General features: G+C 34.2%; 2 protein-coding genes and 2 long non-coding RNA genes across 16 annotated transcripts in view; 3 read left to right on the top strand and 1 right to left on the bottom strand.

Annotated features, from left to right (window-relative positions):
* if (integrin subunit alpha inflated) overlaps window positions 1–9,166 on the top strand; it is a 76,192-nt gene extending 67,026 nt beyond the window's left edge. For 4 of the 5 annotated variants that reach the window (XM_014232579.3, XM_036366041.2, XM_036366042.2 and 1 more), the window contains exons 8-14: window positions 829–903; window positions 3,391–3,779; window positions 3,867–4,750; window positions 4,947–5,190; window positions 5,285–5,454; window positions 5,530–7,531; window positions 7,624–9,166. In XM_014232579.3, coding sequence (XP_014088054.2) covers window positions 829–903; window positions 3,391–3,779; window positions 3,867–4,750; window positions 4,947–5,190; window positions 5,285–5,454; window positions 5,530–7,531; window positions 7,624–7,713 — 3,854 coding nt within the window. In that variant the 3' untranslated portion in view covers window positions 7,714–9,166. The remainder of the gene's footprint in view (window positions 1–828; window positions 904–3,390; window positions 3,780–3,866; window positions 4,751–4,946; window positions 5,191–5,284; window positions 5,455–5,529; window positions 7,532–7,623) is intronic. The other variant, XM_036366044.2, reaches the window with a different exon arrangement.
* Window positions 1–14,121, bottom strand: part of LOC138857417 (uncharacterized) — a 66,038-nt gene that overhangs the window by 14,768 nt on the left and 37,149 nt on the right. The window lies entirely within an intron of this gene.
* On the top strand, window positions 2,022–2,908 carry LOC138857418 (uncharacterized). The gene is made up of 2 exons (XR_011396489.1): window positions 2,022–2,452; window positions 2,521–2,908. It is a non-coding gene; the product is annotated as an uncharacterized lncRNA (long non-coding RNA).
* Window positions 11,402–14,121, top strand: part of rdgB (retinal degeneration B) — a 39,166-nt gene continuing 36,446 nt past the window's right edge. For 8 of the 9 annotated variants that reach the window (XM_014232572.3, XM_070109947.1, XM_036366049.2 and 5 more), the window contains exon 1: window positions 11,402–11,638. The gene's annotated coding sequence lies outside the window, so the exon portion shown is untranslated. Of the gene's footprint in view, window positions 11,639–12,636; window positions 12,656–14,121 lie in introns of those variants that run through there. The other variant, XM_036366046.2, reaches the window with a different exon arrangement.

Genomic DNA, 14,121 nt, shown 5'->3' with positions numbered 1-14,121 from the left:
ATAAAATATATTTATGGTTTATTCGATTCTAATCACTTTAAAGCTCTAATTATTTTAATTATATTGTATAATTGTAGAATATATATATTTATATGTATGTACATATATAATTTTTATGAACGATTCAAAATTTTTTTAACAAAACAAATTTTAAAAATATTCTCAATGTTATATTGGATTCACTTTAATTAATTTATGTGTATTTAAACTAAAATAAAAAATATTTGCAAAGGATAAAAGTATGGCAGAAGCTACTATGTAAAATTTTCGCATATATATTATTTTTAATAATTTCATCACAAGAAAATAGTAAATAAGTTGCTAGCTTCCCCATTAAAAAAAAATTCAACTCTCTAGAAACTCAAATCTATTTTGCCAAAGTATTCCTTGCAAATATTTGCTATTAAATAATTTGTTGTTAAATGTATCTATCTTTTTATCATATTTTGTACACTATTAATTAATGTATTTTATTGCCGTTATTTATTTTTCTTCTCGTTTACCGCTCGATTCTGCACCTTTCCTTCAAAACATATGAAATAAAAAAACACAAAAATATGCAAAACAAAAAATTCAACCAAACCCAACTTAAAACTATAACTCTATAATAATATTGTGTTGCGAATTGTTGTTGTTTTGTTGTTGTGCTATTTTCAATCAACCAATCGACTAAATGAACCAACCAAATAAAAAAAATGTATAAATTAATTAAAATAAAATTTACAAATACCAAATACATATAAATCAAAAACTAAACAAAAAAAAAAATAAAACATAAAAAAATAAAAAAAAACATGAAATAATTAAACAAAAACCTTTCAAAACCAGGACAAGCCTACTCAATATCACCAGATGCAACCTTCCCATATAAGCCGCCATTTTATCAACCCTTCGGCACCGGAGGTAAAGAAACTATGCATAAAGCAAACGCTAAAACTCCAAATAAATTCTATAAGGAAAACCATAATCGAAAAACTAAAATCAATTAAATGCAAAAAAACAAAAAAAAAATAAACCATACTTAACAAATCAAATAATATTTGGTTATTTAAGTGGCATTTGCTTTTTCTAAATTATTTTTATCGCTTTTCTTATAAATAATAGACTTTTACATCATTTAACTTCATACATAATACCCAAAGACTTCAGAGAATATTATAAAAAAGACACCCTGTAAAAAGGCGGTAAAAGTTTAACTGTATATGTAAATGGGCTTATGTAATTGCAATAAAATAAAAAAAACGCTGCGTAATATTGCTCACTGCTTATTTGTTGTTGTCATTGCTGTTGCTGCTGCTGTAATTGTCTTCTCGTCTGCCTTGTAACCACACATACATACATACATATGTATATATCTAATACATAGAACAAACCACCCTGTATACATTAGTGACTTGAACGCAAGGGTTCTGTGGCTCCGTATTAGCATTGCTGTTGGTTGTCGGTATCGATACTAACTCAAAATTCTAAATTTCATACCTTTTCTTCACATATAATTTTGGTTTAAGTGTTTTAGAAAAGTTTATAAAAAAATGATTTAAATTTTTTTAAGATAAATTTATAACTTTAATTTTATATATTTTTTAGTTTGGCATTTGGTGTATTTAATTTTTAGAGTTGGCAGAACTTTTGTGTAAAAATCAGGATTGCAATTATGCACGCTGCGCCAGAAAGCTTGCAAAAAATCATTAATCACTTCATATTTGTGTGGTTCTTGTGTGAGAACATATATGCTACACCACGTGTTGATGAACCATCATCGTCGTGTGCACCGTTTTCTTTCATTTGAGTTTTAAAGATTATTGTGGTGAAAAGATCATTCGAATTTTTGTGGTTATGTTTTAATTTTTTTTTCATATTATCCAGTATACAAGTTCTCCGACTTTATTTAATAGATTTTTAATTTATACTCATAGACATTTTTTCTCGGTTCATTAAGCAATACTCGATATGTTAAATGATAAATACATTTCATTGGCTGTATGTTAAAATGGACTTAGTTGGTCTTTAATTAAGTGGTTATATTCACCTGTCACTTGGGGATTATAAACATACATTATAATATATCAAATGTTTATATATTAGAATAGTAAAATGTACAAGTATATATAAGAGAATAGAGGATCGAAAATTTTCTAAGATATGAGCGTATTGATAGAAATTTTTAACTAAGTGTAATCGGCTCACTATTTTCAGGGTCGTTGAAGAAAATTTCTTAGAAACGTCTGGAACTATCGACATTCAACACGATCTTATTAATTATACTTGTTAGGTAATGTTTGAAGGAATCAGATTTTTTTAAAAATTTCGATTTTTTAAATCATTCTGAAATCTAAATTTTTTCACAAAACGCGACTGTTGACTAATCGTTTGATCTTTCCTTAAATTCATATATTGTATTAAAAAAAGAGAAAAACGTCGGATCGCTGCGAGAAAACAATACAATTTCAAGGTCTGCTCCCATTCTCTTATTTAAATCGCACGTGACTATTTTCTCGGTTAAATTTTCAAATCATCTAGACACAACCGATGGATGGTGATACGGTCCTAAAATTTAGCGAATATCTAATTCATTTTAAAAGGCGGCTTCTCTTTTTCGTTTTTATTTTTTAATTTACAAGTAATTATAACGAAATTCAGAAGTTGCTGTAGAAACCCACACATCGTCGTCAACGGAAGCAGTTTTCGGAGCCGAGAGAACTAGTTAGGAGTTGAGATGCACCAGTTGAAAAAAGTTCTTGACGAAATCAACTTCATTTCTTTATTCTAGATGAAATCCTAATCTACAGTGAAATCAAGTATTGAATTTCGATCTATCAGATTGATTTGAAACGCCCATAGTTATTTATATGCCATATATTTGAGAGGAAGCACAAGAAAACAAATGTATTTTATAAAAGAATCACAAATTAAATTAAATTAATAAATTTTATACTTTTAACATAGAAATATAGAACATTATAAAATAAATACTAGTCTATTTCATTCATAACGTATCTAGAGAAAACCACTCATCTAAGCATAGTTAAAATCAACATTTGTGAACTCAAACTAAAATTCATCAAATAATTTATAATATATTACAATATCATATTTATATTAGTAACGTTATAAATTATACGTAAATACAGTTAGTTTGGTGACTATAACCTAACATCTCTACTTAACTACCAATTTCGGCCGACTAACCGAAGTAGCAGAGCTACAAACACACATATAAGCACATCATAACGGTATATTTAATATTCACAAATTTCACCTGCAACTGAACGCTTTTACTAAACGCTTTGAGAACTTACAAAGAAATATACGATAATTTGTAAATAAATTAGTTATTTATATAAAACGAATAACATAAGAAAAATAAACTAAATAACCGCTATTTATTAGGTCAAACATACTCGTATGACGTAACACGTCCGGAAAATCAAGTGTACTCAACCGCTGAGAGTAGCTCACAAGATGACGACTCTTACTTGGGCTACTCAATGATCACTGGCAATTTCAATGACGATCGTCTTGAGGACATAGCGATCGGTATGCCACGTGGTGCCGGTTTGCTCGGCAAAGTAGTAGTGAATCATTGGAATATGACAAATATGTTCAATTTCACTGGCCATCAGATTGGCGAATACTTTGGCTATGCGCTCGCTACGTGCGACGTAGATGGCAATGGTTTGGACGATTTGATCATCGGTGCGCCGATGTATAGCGAACCGGGAAATGTGGAGGGTAAATACGATGTGGGACGCGTATATGTCTTCTTGCAGATGGAGAGCGTGAGTATTGATAGTTGAAAAAGATGGACGATGTGGTGTAAGAACAAATTAACTGTATATATAATTTGCTTACTCTTCCATACACAGGGCGCACGTTGGCCAATCGAGCATATACGCGAAGGTTACAATACGAAAGGACGTTTCGGCTTGGCGCTCACCACGCTCGGTGATATAAATCGTGATGGTTATGGCGATTTCGCTGTGGGTGCACCCTATGATGGACCCGAAGGTCGCGGTATCGTTTACATCTTTCATGGCTCACCGAATGGTCCATTATTGAAGCCTTCGCAGATTATTAAAGCGGAGGATATTGTTGAGGGTGCTCCATATCCACATACATTTGGTTTTTCACTTTCCGGTGGACTTGACATGGATGGCAATACATATCCCGATTTGGCGGTGGGTGCTTACGCCTCCGATCAAGTGTTCATTTTCAAGTCACGTCCTGTAGCGGCCGTCAATGCGATGACCTCATTTGTCAATCAATCGAAATTGATCAGTTTGGATGATCGAAAATGTCAGACGGTGCGTGACGGTAAACGTGTACCATGTACGGAAATTATGACCTGTTGGAGTTATACGGGCGAATATCTGCCACGTAACTTAGATTTTGATGTGTCCTGGGTGTTGGACGCCAAGAAACCTAAGAAGCCACGTATGTTTTTCCTGCTCGATGAAGGCAAAAATATACGTAACTTGTCGATTAGTTTACAATATGGCAGCACATATTGTCGGAATGAGACCGTTTATCTAGTGGATAATGTACAGGACAAGCTAACACCCCTGGAAGTTGAGATGCGCTATGATCTGCGTAGCAGACGTCCTTTGGCGCCCGTAATTAGACGTAAACGTGATTTGCTCGAGCCCGTGATTGATCAGAATCGTGAGATCATTTTGCGTGATGCCATCAATATACAAAAGAATTGCGGTTTAGATAATATCTGCGTGCCAGATCTACAACTGGATATTATGTAAGTATTTCTATGCATTACGATGAATATATATAAAGAGTATAATTTAAGTCTGAGTTCACTAATGAGCTTCCAGAGGGAGAAAACTTAGTCGCAGACATGGTAAAACAGAATTTTAAAACAACTAAACTCGGTTTTTTTCATTATATCTCTTTTTTAATAACTATATATTTTTCATTATATTATATTATGATAGAACTGTCGACAAATATCTACATGGTTCACATAAGCCTCTAATTGTTGAGGTGACAGTCACAAATCGTAACGAAGATGCTTTCGAATCTGCTTTTTACATGGTCATGCCAAAGGATTTAGACTTTATCAAGATTGAAAATTTGGTCGAGAAGGGTGATACGCCCATTACGTGTTCCGCACCTTCGGAAACGAACAACTACACGCTAAAATGTGATCTTGGTAATCCATTGCAGGAAAAGAAATTTGTGAGTTTACCTTCAGGAGCGCCGAATAGTCTTTCGGCTTTCTTAAAAACATCCTCAAATACAGTTTCTAACTAAATTAACATTTTCACTATAGGCGAAATTCAATGTGATCATGTTGCCATCACAAACTTTCGGTATGTCTCCCAGCTATCACTTCTACATGGAAGCCAATTCGACCAATGCCGAAATCGATGGAAATCAACGCGATAATGTTGTAATTAAAAATATTGACATTTGGGTGGAAACTGATTTGGATATAGAAGGGTAAGTCATATATAATATAATATTATTGGAAGCTCTTTAAATGAGATTATAATTCATTGCTATTTTCTGCTTTAGCGCCTCATTGCCCGATTTTCAACTCTACAAAGCATCCGACTATTTGGCCGTCGAAAATGCCACCAAAGAGGAGGATTTGGGTCCACAAGTTGTACATCTCTATAATATACGCAATAATGGACCATCTTACATCGAGGAAGCTGTTATACTCATACATTATCCCAATGAAACTGTGGGCGGTGATCTCTTGATGTACATGTTGAACCAACCGGAAACACACGGCAATATTGTATGTGATCCGCATTTGGGTGTCAATCCACTTCGCTTGAAATTGGATAATAACTTGATGTACAAATCGTATCTGCGAGAGCGTGGCGTTATTTTCTCTACAGAGACGAGTAGCAGTAGCACCTCCAGCTCTGCCTCTGGCTCTGGCTCAACGATTTATAGTGGCGTTGAAAAGGCAGAAGGTGCCAGCGCCGCTGGTACAGCTGTAACTATTGGGCGCGGCACCAAGGAGCTAACCGCAGAGGAGAGAAGACGTCTAGAGAAGGAGGACGAACAAGAGGGAACTGGCGATGCATCGGCCACACATATACAACGTGCGCACGAAGCCGCTGTGTCGAGTTCGCAATCGAGCTTCGGTGGTGGAGGAGCTGGTTATGGTAGCGATGGTGGAACTGGTAGCTCATATCAATGGTCCACATCGTCGTCTTCATCAGCTGGTGACAGTGGGGCTGGCGCGCATGGCCAAACTGTTATTGTACGCACAAAGAACACAACAACAAGTTACGATGCCAGCGGACGTCCGTATGTTGTGGAGAGCAGCACCGAATACTCAACTAATCTTGGTCGTGCTGGACAATACTATGCGCAACCTATGAATCAGGGACAACAAAAGCATTCAGCGAACTACCAACAACCGGGTCGTTTCGCTGCTGATAACATCCATGCCAATTATGGAGGCGCGCAGAGCACACAAGGTCACATACAAATGGCTGGGCCGGGTGGTAGTAGTCAACCAGAGCAACCAATCTACGCCAACTATCAGGGCTCATCAGGTGGCGCTTACCGACCAAATCAACTGAGACAGCAACAACAACAACAGCAGCAGCAGTACCAAAAACAATCATATCAGCCATATGATGCGCGCCGCGGCTCAGTCCCATCATCCGCCACTTACAATAGCAACAACAACAATTATAATAATTTCGGTGGCGCAGTTGGTGGTGGCAACTTCGACAAAGTCACCACAAATGGTCAGGGCTTCCAAGCGGGCGTTTTGGATTTAGGCACAATGCGTCGTGATAATGTCGACAACGAGCTGCGTCAACATGATGGACAATTCGGTGATAACGGTGGCACCTCTTATGGCTACCAACAAACCTATACACGTCGTGTACGTTCGCCAGCTGGCAATAAGCCTTACTATGGCATGGAGAATGAAGACTATTATGATGAGGAAGCTATCCAGCAATCAGCTGGCCAACACCAATCAAACGCGCGAAATTCTCATGCAACACAGGGACAACAACAACAACAACGTAGCGCCGCTTATCAACAGTCTCAGTCGTCGAGCTCATCCTCCTCCAGCAGTGATGGCCATAAGCAATCATCTTCGTCGTCGTCATCATCACATTCATCCTTTTCATCAGGTTCGCAGTTACGTGAAGACGCAGTCGCGGAGGCTGACGAATTGACGCAGATCGATTGGGTATCACCCTGCAAGGCGGCAAAATGTCAGACGTTACGTTGTGTAGCAAAGAATCTGGCCAAGGATGAGGGCGTTTGGGTGGCGATACGCATGCGTACAGTGGCGAAGACAATGGAGAAATTAGCTGGTAATTTGCCATTAAATGTTTCCACGATGGCTGCAGCGAATGTGACGCGTTTGCCATACATTGGTGAGCCAAAGGTGCCGATCATAAAGACACATGAAATATTCTACAAAGCTGTGCCGGAACCCATACCAGTGCCGGATGTGGTACCACTGTGGGTGGTGGTTTTGGCGGCATGCGCCGGTGCACTCATTCTATTATTGTTGGTTTATTTACTGTATAAGGTAAGTGTTGTCATGATTATTTTTTTGCTGTTTTACAAAACCTACTTTGCGTTTTCTATTTAATTCTCATTTCGTTAAATTTCCTTTTTCAGTGCGGCTTCTTCAACCGCAATCGCCCACGTGATCACTCTATGGAGCGGCAGCCACTACGTAACGGTTACCATGGTGACGAGCATCTGTGAGCGCTATCGAGTCCATAAACTGGACCTAATCCCCACCAAATTTCCACCCCTAAACCTGCATATCACTTTTTGATTTTTATTCGACATTTCAAGGCGGTTTTGCATTGAGATTATTTGTTGTTGTGCGCGTGAACTCTTACGCGATTGTTTGCGGCTAACAAACCACGGTGCTTGCTCAGCCGCATTGTGTGCGTTATGCGATCTTTCGCAGTAACTAACCAAAACGAAGCCAAACGAAATCGAAATTTCTACTCGGCTCCGTGTAAAATTATTTGCTATTTAACCTTTTTTTATAATTAATTTTTAAATATTTTTTAAAAAAGCTACCATACTATCTTTGCTAGTCACGAAATTTATTGTTGCATTTTCTACTCGCCGGAGAGTAAGCGAGAGCTACTGGCTAAGCTAAAATCCAGGCGAATTAAAGAAAGCGCAAGCGCGACAAAAATGTGCTTTTAACATTTTTATCGGAGATTTTAATGTTTAAATTGTAAAAATATACATACTACATTTAATATTAATTAAACAAAAGCAAATAAAATACTATTAATACATAAGTAATACTCTAATGTTGCCTTGTATATGATAAAAACAAAGAGAATACTGAACGCAAACTAGTTATTTCACGTTGTTGTAAAAGCGAAAAGTGCTAATATTAATTTTACTAAAGGCCAAGGCTAATAATTAAAAGAAAAACAAGAAAAAAAAACTATTAATATTAATTAAATGTGCGTTTGAGCGTGTGTGTGTGTCGAACTATAAGTGTGTTAGTGTGCGTATAGTACTAGTAAACACTAAGTTAAAAGAAAAACAATTGAAAAAAATTAAATAAAGTAAAAAAAACGAAACCACGAAATGCGAACTTGTAGTAAATAATTTAACAAATTATGTTAATTATTAATTATTTTTTTTAATATTTAATTATTTTTTTAATGTCTACTAACCATAAATGTTATTTGTAAATACTATGTGAAACTGTAAGCATAATTATATTGGGCTTCAATTAAATGCACTGCCTTTTCTACAAGAAAAACACAACAACAATATAAATTAATGTACACTTCAAGCTGAAAAATTGTTAAAAATAAATATACTTGTATTTATAATAAAAAGAATTGAAATATTGTTAGTTCTACCGAATCTCTTGCTTTATTTAGCATAATCGGCAACCAATAGGCGTATCAAATAACGCTTCAGATGACGAGTGCAGGTTTTATATTATGAAGAATTAAGAAATTCAATTAAAAAGCTGATTTTAATACTAAGCATTATTATTTATATAATTTAAAATTAATATGTTTGCTTTCATTTTATTTTAAGTTTTCTTTTAGCTGGCTTAATTAATTTATTAACTGTACTTATCTATTGCAGATTTATATTTTTTTAAGTTTATAAATAAACATAACGTAAACAAATTTAAATTAATAAAAAAAAATATTTTTGTGTACAAAAACGCATTTTTCTTTGAAATATTTTATATTTAAATATACTATACTGATAAAATGTGGGTTTCCAGCGGAATTTTTCCACAACGTTGCATTACAGCGAATTAAGAGCGCGCTTATCAGCTGTGATCACGCTACAGTGGGATCACGCGAGAATGGGAGAGAGAATTGTTTTTTATTTATTGGCTCGCGATCAATTTGTCAATCGGCTCCATATTTATGATGTTGACATACTTTCTCAAAGCGCAAACTACGTTTTCGAATATTTGCGTCCAATGTGTCGCGGTTACCTTTTCGAAGTGTTTTATATAGGTATGTAATTTACTGCAGTACATTAAATTAAGAAAGAAGGCAAATCCTATACATAATCTTTGAAATTTAAATGACGGTTTCAGTCCATACAAATATATTAGAATTTTTGAAAAAGAGATCACAAAAATTGTAACGCTGAAGAGTTTTTTGTTTACTTTTCATTGTACAATAAAAAATTAACCGATTTTTTTGTAAAACATCGCGTTTTTTCTTCTAAGCGGTTCCCAAAAAGTAAAAAAATTAAATTTCGAAAAGTCCCCTGGGTAAAGCGATTATCTGACGACATAATTTTGATTTATTTAAGTTATATTTAACAGAATATTAATCAATTGTCTTACTATAACCGCCCATTGAGCTTTAAAAATAAATTGAAACTGTTTTATCAAAAAAAATATTAATTATAATAAAAATTGGTCTTGCTTCATACGAATTAATGGCTTTAATTATCCCAATATCCAAGTTCAAGTCAGAAAAAATACGAGTTTTGGATATTTTTTTGAAGAGGCATTATCTTTAATAAATAAATGAAAATAATTTAAATTTGTATAATTTTACGTACTTCAGTAATCGGTGATTCATTTTGAAAAATCGTAGCTGAACTCCAGGAGAATCTCCGAAAAGAGACATTTGGCGGCGGGAAAGATTTTTCTGCTGGAAATTATTTTAAATCCAAAAGCCACAAAAAAATATAATATTACTACTTTAGATGAGTACAGGTAATGATCGAAGGACTAGTAAAATTTTTGATTATTCACAAAATTACGGCTTTCCAAATAAAACAAATCGATATTTGGAAAAAATTTACACTTCATAATGCTTTAAAACATCGAAATTATTGTGTAAATTTTATTTCTTCGATCATTATCTGGCAAATGCATCTAAGAAGGTGGTGTGAAAATTCGAACGGTCCAGCCGTTTTCGGAAAAATTTTGAAAAAAGCGTTTTGAGAAAAACGATTATAATGTGTTTTGAGCCGAATACACCAAGTTAAAAATTCGTATAAAGACGCTCATATTTTCGAAACTATTTGTCAAATCAACATATACATTCGATATATGTAAAATTAATAAATCGATGTTTTGAAATCACAAATAATTGTCATCAGAACTCCGTAACTGAGTATTGTGTTTTAAGTATGAGTATATTAAAATATATAGATTTTAAAAACGTCCGCATTAAAATTCGCCATTTTTTGTGAATAAAAAAAAAATTATCCATTTCTGAAATAGATGTGTACTGGTATTAAAAAGTATGTCACTTACGATAGTGTCAATGTCGGATTAATATAATTATGCTCAATAAAACCTAACTAAATAAAAACTAAATTTCTTTATGATAGACCTATTACGTCTCTAAAAATTAGAATAATGGTGTACAATATTCCCCAAAGGAATGCATTCAACAAGTCAATAAAACATCCAATTTTTCTCACTGAGTTCAAGTAAATATGTATATACATAAAAATCAAACTACGTATGTATATTTATGTATATGTGTTTCATATAAACAAACAATAAATGTTTACAAATATATTTCTATTTGTTGTAAATAACAACGTGTTTTCTACAATTATTTGTTGACAAATACCCCACACCACCTTGCCAACCGAGAGCCCTACCAACATACAGTCCAACATTAACCGGCACATTGTGCAAATCCACACAGCTTGTCACTTTCCGGTCTCACGAGCGCTCACAGTTTTATTGCTGAGCATATGCGCTCCCCAATGGCGTTTGTTTAGAGAAGTGACCAAATCGGTTGTCTATTTACATTTATCATGAGATCCAAACGGACCAAATGGCTTCCACACGAATTCGAATAGCTTTATCAGCTACGAATACGAATGCTCCCCGCATGAGATGCGAAGTGAGCTGAATGTGCGCCACTGGAGCGCCAGTCAAGCGTATGCTTATTGCTGCAGCGCCGAGCAAATACAGTTTGCGTGCGGAGCTCGCCAAGGCCGGTTGAAATTGAAATTGTATGCAGAAACGCTTCTCAAGTCCGCGACGCCAAGTTATTGCAAAAGCGGGAGCGCTGGAAATATACTATAATTAATTAGTATTTATACATACATACAAGTGTATGATTGTGGCAAATAAATAAAATTAAATTGTTTGCTGCTTGGTGTAATCGCAACAGTGTTGCATTTAGTTTCTGCAGCGACAACGGTAATATCTACAGTCAAAGCACTTAAAACTAATTAAGTCTGTGTGAAATGTGCACTCTGGGTTATTCAAAGTAAATTTTCACCATTATAATATTATTTATTAGCATTTCACTCTTTGTACTGCAAGTACAAGTGTTTGACTTCCGTTATGTGATTATGTGGAGCAAATATTTATTTTTAAGTCGACGTTTTGTTAGTGAAGAAAATTTTCCGACGTATGCGTCTATTTGTCCCTGCAAATTTTGCCTGGGCATACCGAGTTTGTACCAGCTGCTGTTGTTGCCATTGTGTCTGTGACTGTGTATCTGTTGCTGCCATTCGTGTGGCTGTGTTTGTGTACTTGTATAAAGCTGCTGTGAATCGATTATTCACACTGCGGAACGGAGCACTGTATAATTTTGCTCTCAAGTGTAAAACAACTGAGACGATTTATCAAAGAAATTTATATGTTTTCACTATAAAAAGGTCTGAAATCAGAGTTGTGTGTATAAGTTTAAGAAAAAAGTGAAAAATATGAAAAACGAAAATAATAACAAAATTTAAGCTCCGCCAACTCGTTGATATGCTTTATGTTCTGCAGTTTTTTGTTTTTTAGAGAGTAGCATCTCAGCTGTGCCTAAGCGTTGAATGAAGGTGACCAGATGTGTGTTTTGGCGGTGAAAGTTAAAAAAAGCATCTAAAAGTGAAGTTCTTGTGAATAATAATTTGAAAGAAATCCAACTAAGGTTTTCTTAATATTGGTTCAAAATAAGCGGTTTGATTACGTAAGCCTTTGCATTGTCAAGCAAGAAATTAAAAAAATAAATAAATAAAACAACCCGAAATTTAATTGTAATGTTAGCTGACGGTTATAAACAAGAATATAAAAAGCTTTTACTTTAAAATAAGTTTTAATAAATTTTTGGAGACAAAACTAAAAAAAAAAACATATACATCGATTGCACTGAAACTGTAATAGGTTCACCGGCCAACGGTTTGCATCCAAGAGAAAAAGTTTTTATAGTTCTTTCTAGCCAAGGTTGGTTGTATACCTTCAAATCAAATTAAGCTTACTTCACAAGGAAAAAAGATATTTATCCCTATTTTATTTGGTTATTTTTTATGTCAGCTATATGCTATAGTGATCGGATTTGAACATATTTAAGGGTGGCTTTCGACAATACCTGTGCTCATGAAGATATCTTGTCAAACAAAAGAGTTTCTCATACAAGAACTTGATTTTGATCGGTCAGTTTAGTTTTATTATGGCAGCTCTATGCTATAGTGGTTCTACCTGAACACTTTGTTCACAAATAGTAGCGTTGCATTAGAAAATATTATATGCTAAATAGCATAAAGATAATTTGTCAATTAAACAATCTTTCTATACAAGGACTTGATTTTGAACTATCAGTTGGTATGGCAGATATATCCTGTAGCATATATATATAAACTGATAGACTAGTTCCCGCATATATAGACGGATAGTGCGAACTTAATATAGCCTGTTGAGGGTGTACAACTGTCCATTATCTCATTAATATATATACCCAATCTTTTTCAGACATATTTGTTTCAAAAAGGATCCAAATATCATTTAAACAATTTCCCACTCTATATCTGTTTAATTAACAGTATATTTCCATGTTCTAGGATAGTAGATGTTGGTGGGCTATAACCTGAACTCTTTTTTATGCCTAAGGCTGTCGGAAATATAAAAAATCCATGGAAGAAAAACATCAATGTTACTTGTAAATGGTGGTTCAGCGATAAATACTGCGAAGATAAAAGTTTGGTTATAGAATCACTAGCACATATGCACATAAGTACCTTTATGGAACTTAGCATCCTTAGAGATTTTTGTTTGGTTGTTAAAATTTCAATGAAATCTAAAATTTTTAATTCCGTTCTGTTTAATATAAATTGCTGAATTTTCATATATTATACATTGGAATTGTTTTCCAGACACATTTATTTTCTAGCAAATTATCAGCAGACAATAGAAACCAAAATCAATTAGTTTAAACATTGTTAAATACATATCAGTATACTATGTTCAGAAAAAACTCATAAGCTTTATATAAACTAATATCGGCCATTTACCACTTTTTATCACAAAACCATAATCTTTATGGCCATCAATAATTTTTGATACAAAAACAATTTGATTTGCAGCAATTTCTTTTTGTAGACGCTCGGAATTTTTGGAAGTCTTTTGGAAAGGTTAAAAACTGAATGAACTCTTTTACGTTTATCTTAATTAAAGATAGTAAAATCAATTTAATAAACAAACACAAAAACATATGTGTATGGACAAAGAGGAAAGAGGTGATAAACGTGAGTTGGGCACATTCTTGCAGGTTTTTTATTAGCCACATGTCTGAGATACCATTAAGTGAATGTACGGATATATATAATCGTATAAACAAAGAAAATACGAAAGTCATAAATAATTCAACATGAATAGCTTTACAGAAATTGTAAGAGATAAACAAATAATTGCAA

This window comes from Bactrocera oleae, chromosome 5, assembly GCF_042242935.1.
Source record: "Bactrocera oleae isolate idBacOlea1 chromosome 5, idBacOlea1, whole genome shotgun sequence".
NCBI classification, from domain to species: Eukaryota; Metazoa; Arthropoda; class Insecta; order Diptera; family Tephritidae; genus Bactrocera; species Bactrocera oleae.
This window is presented reverse-complemented; position numbering and strand designations above follow the sequence as displayed.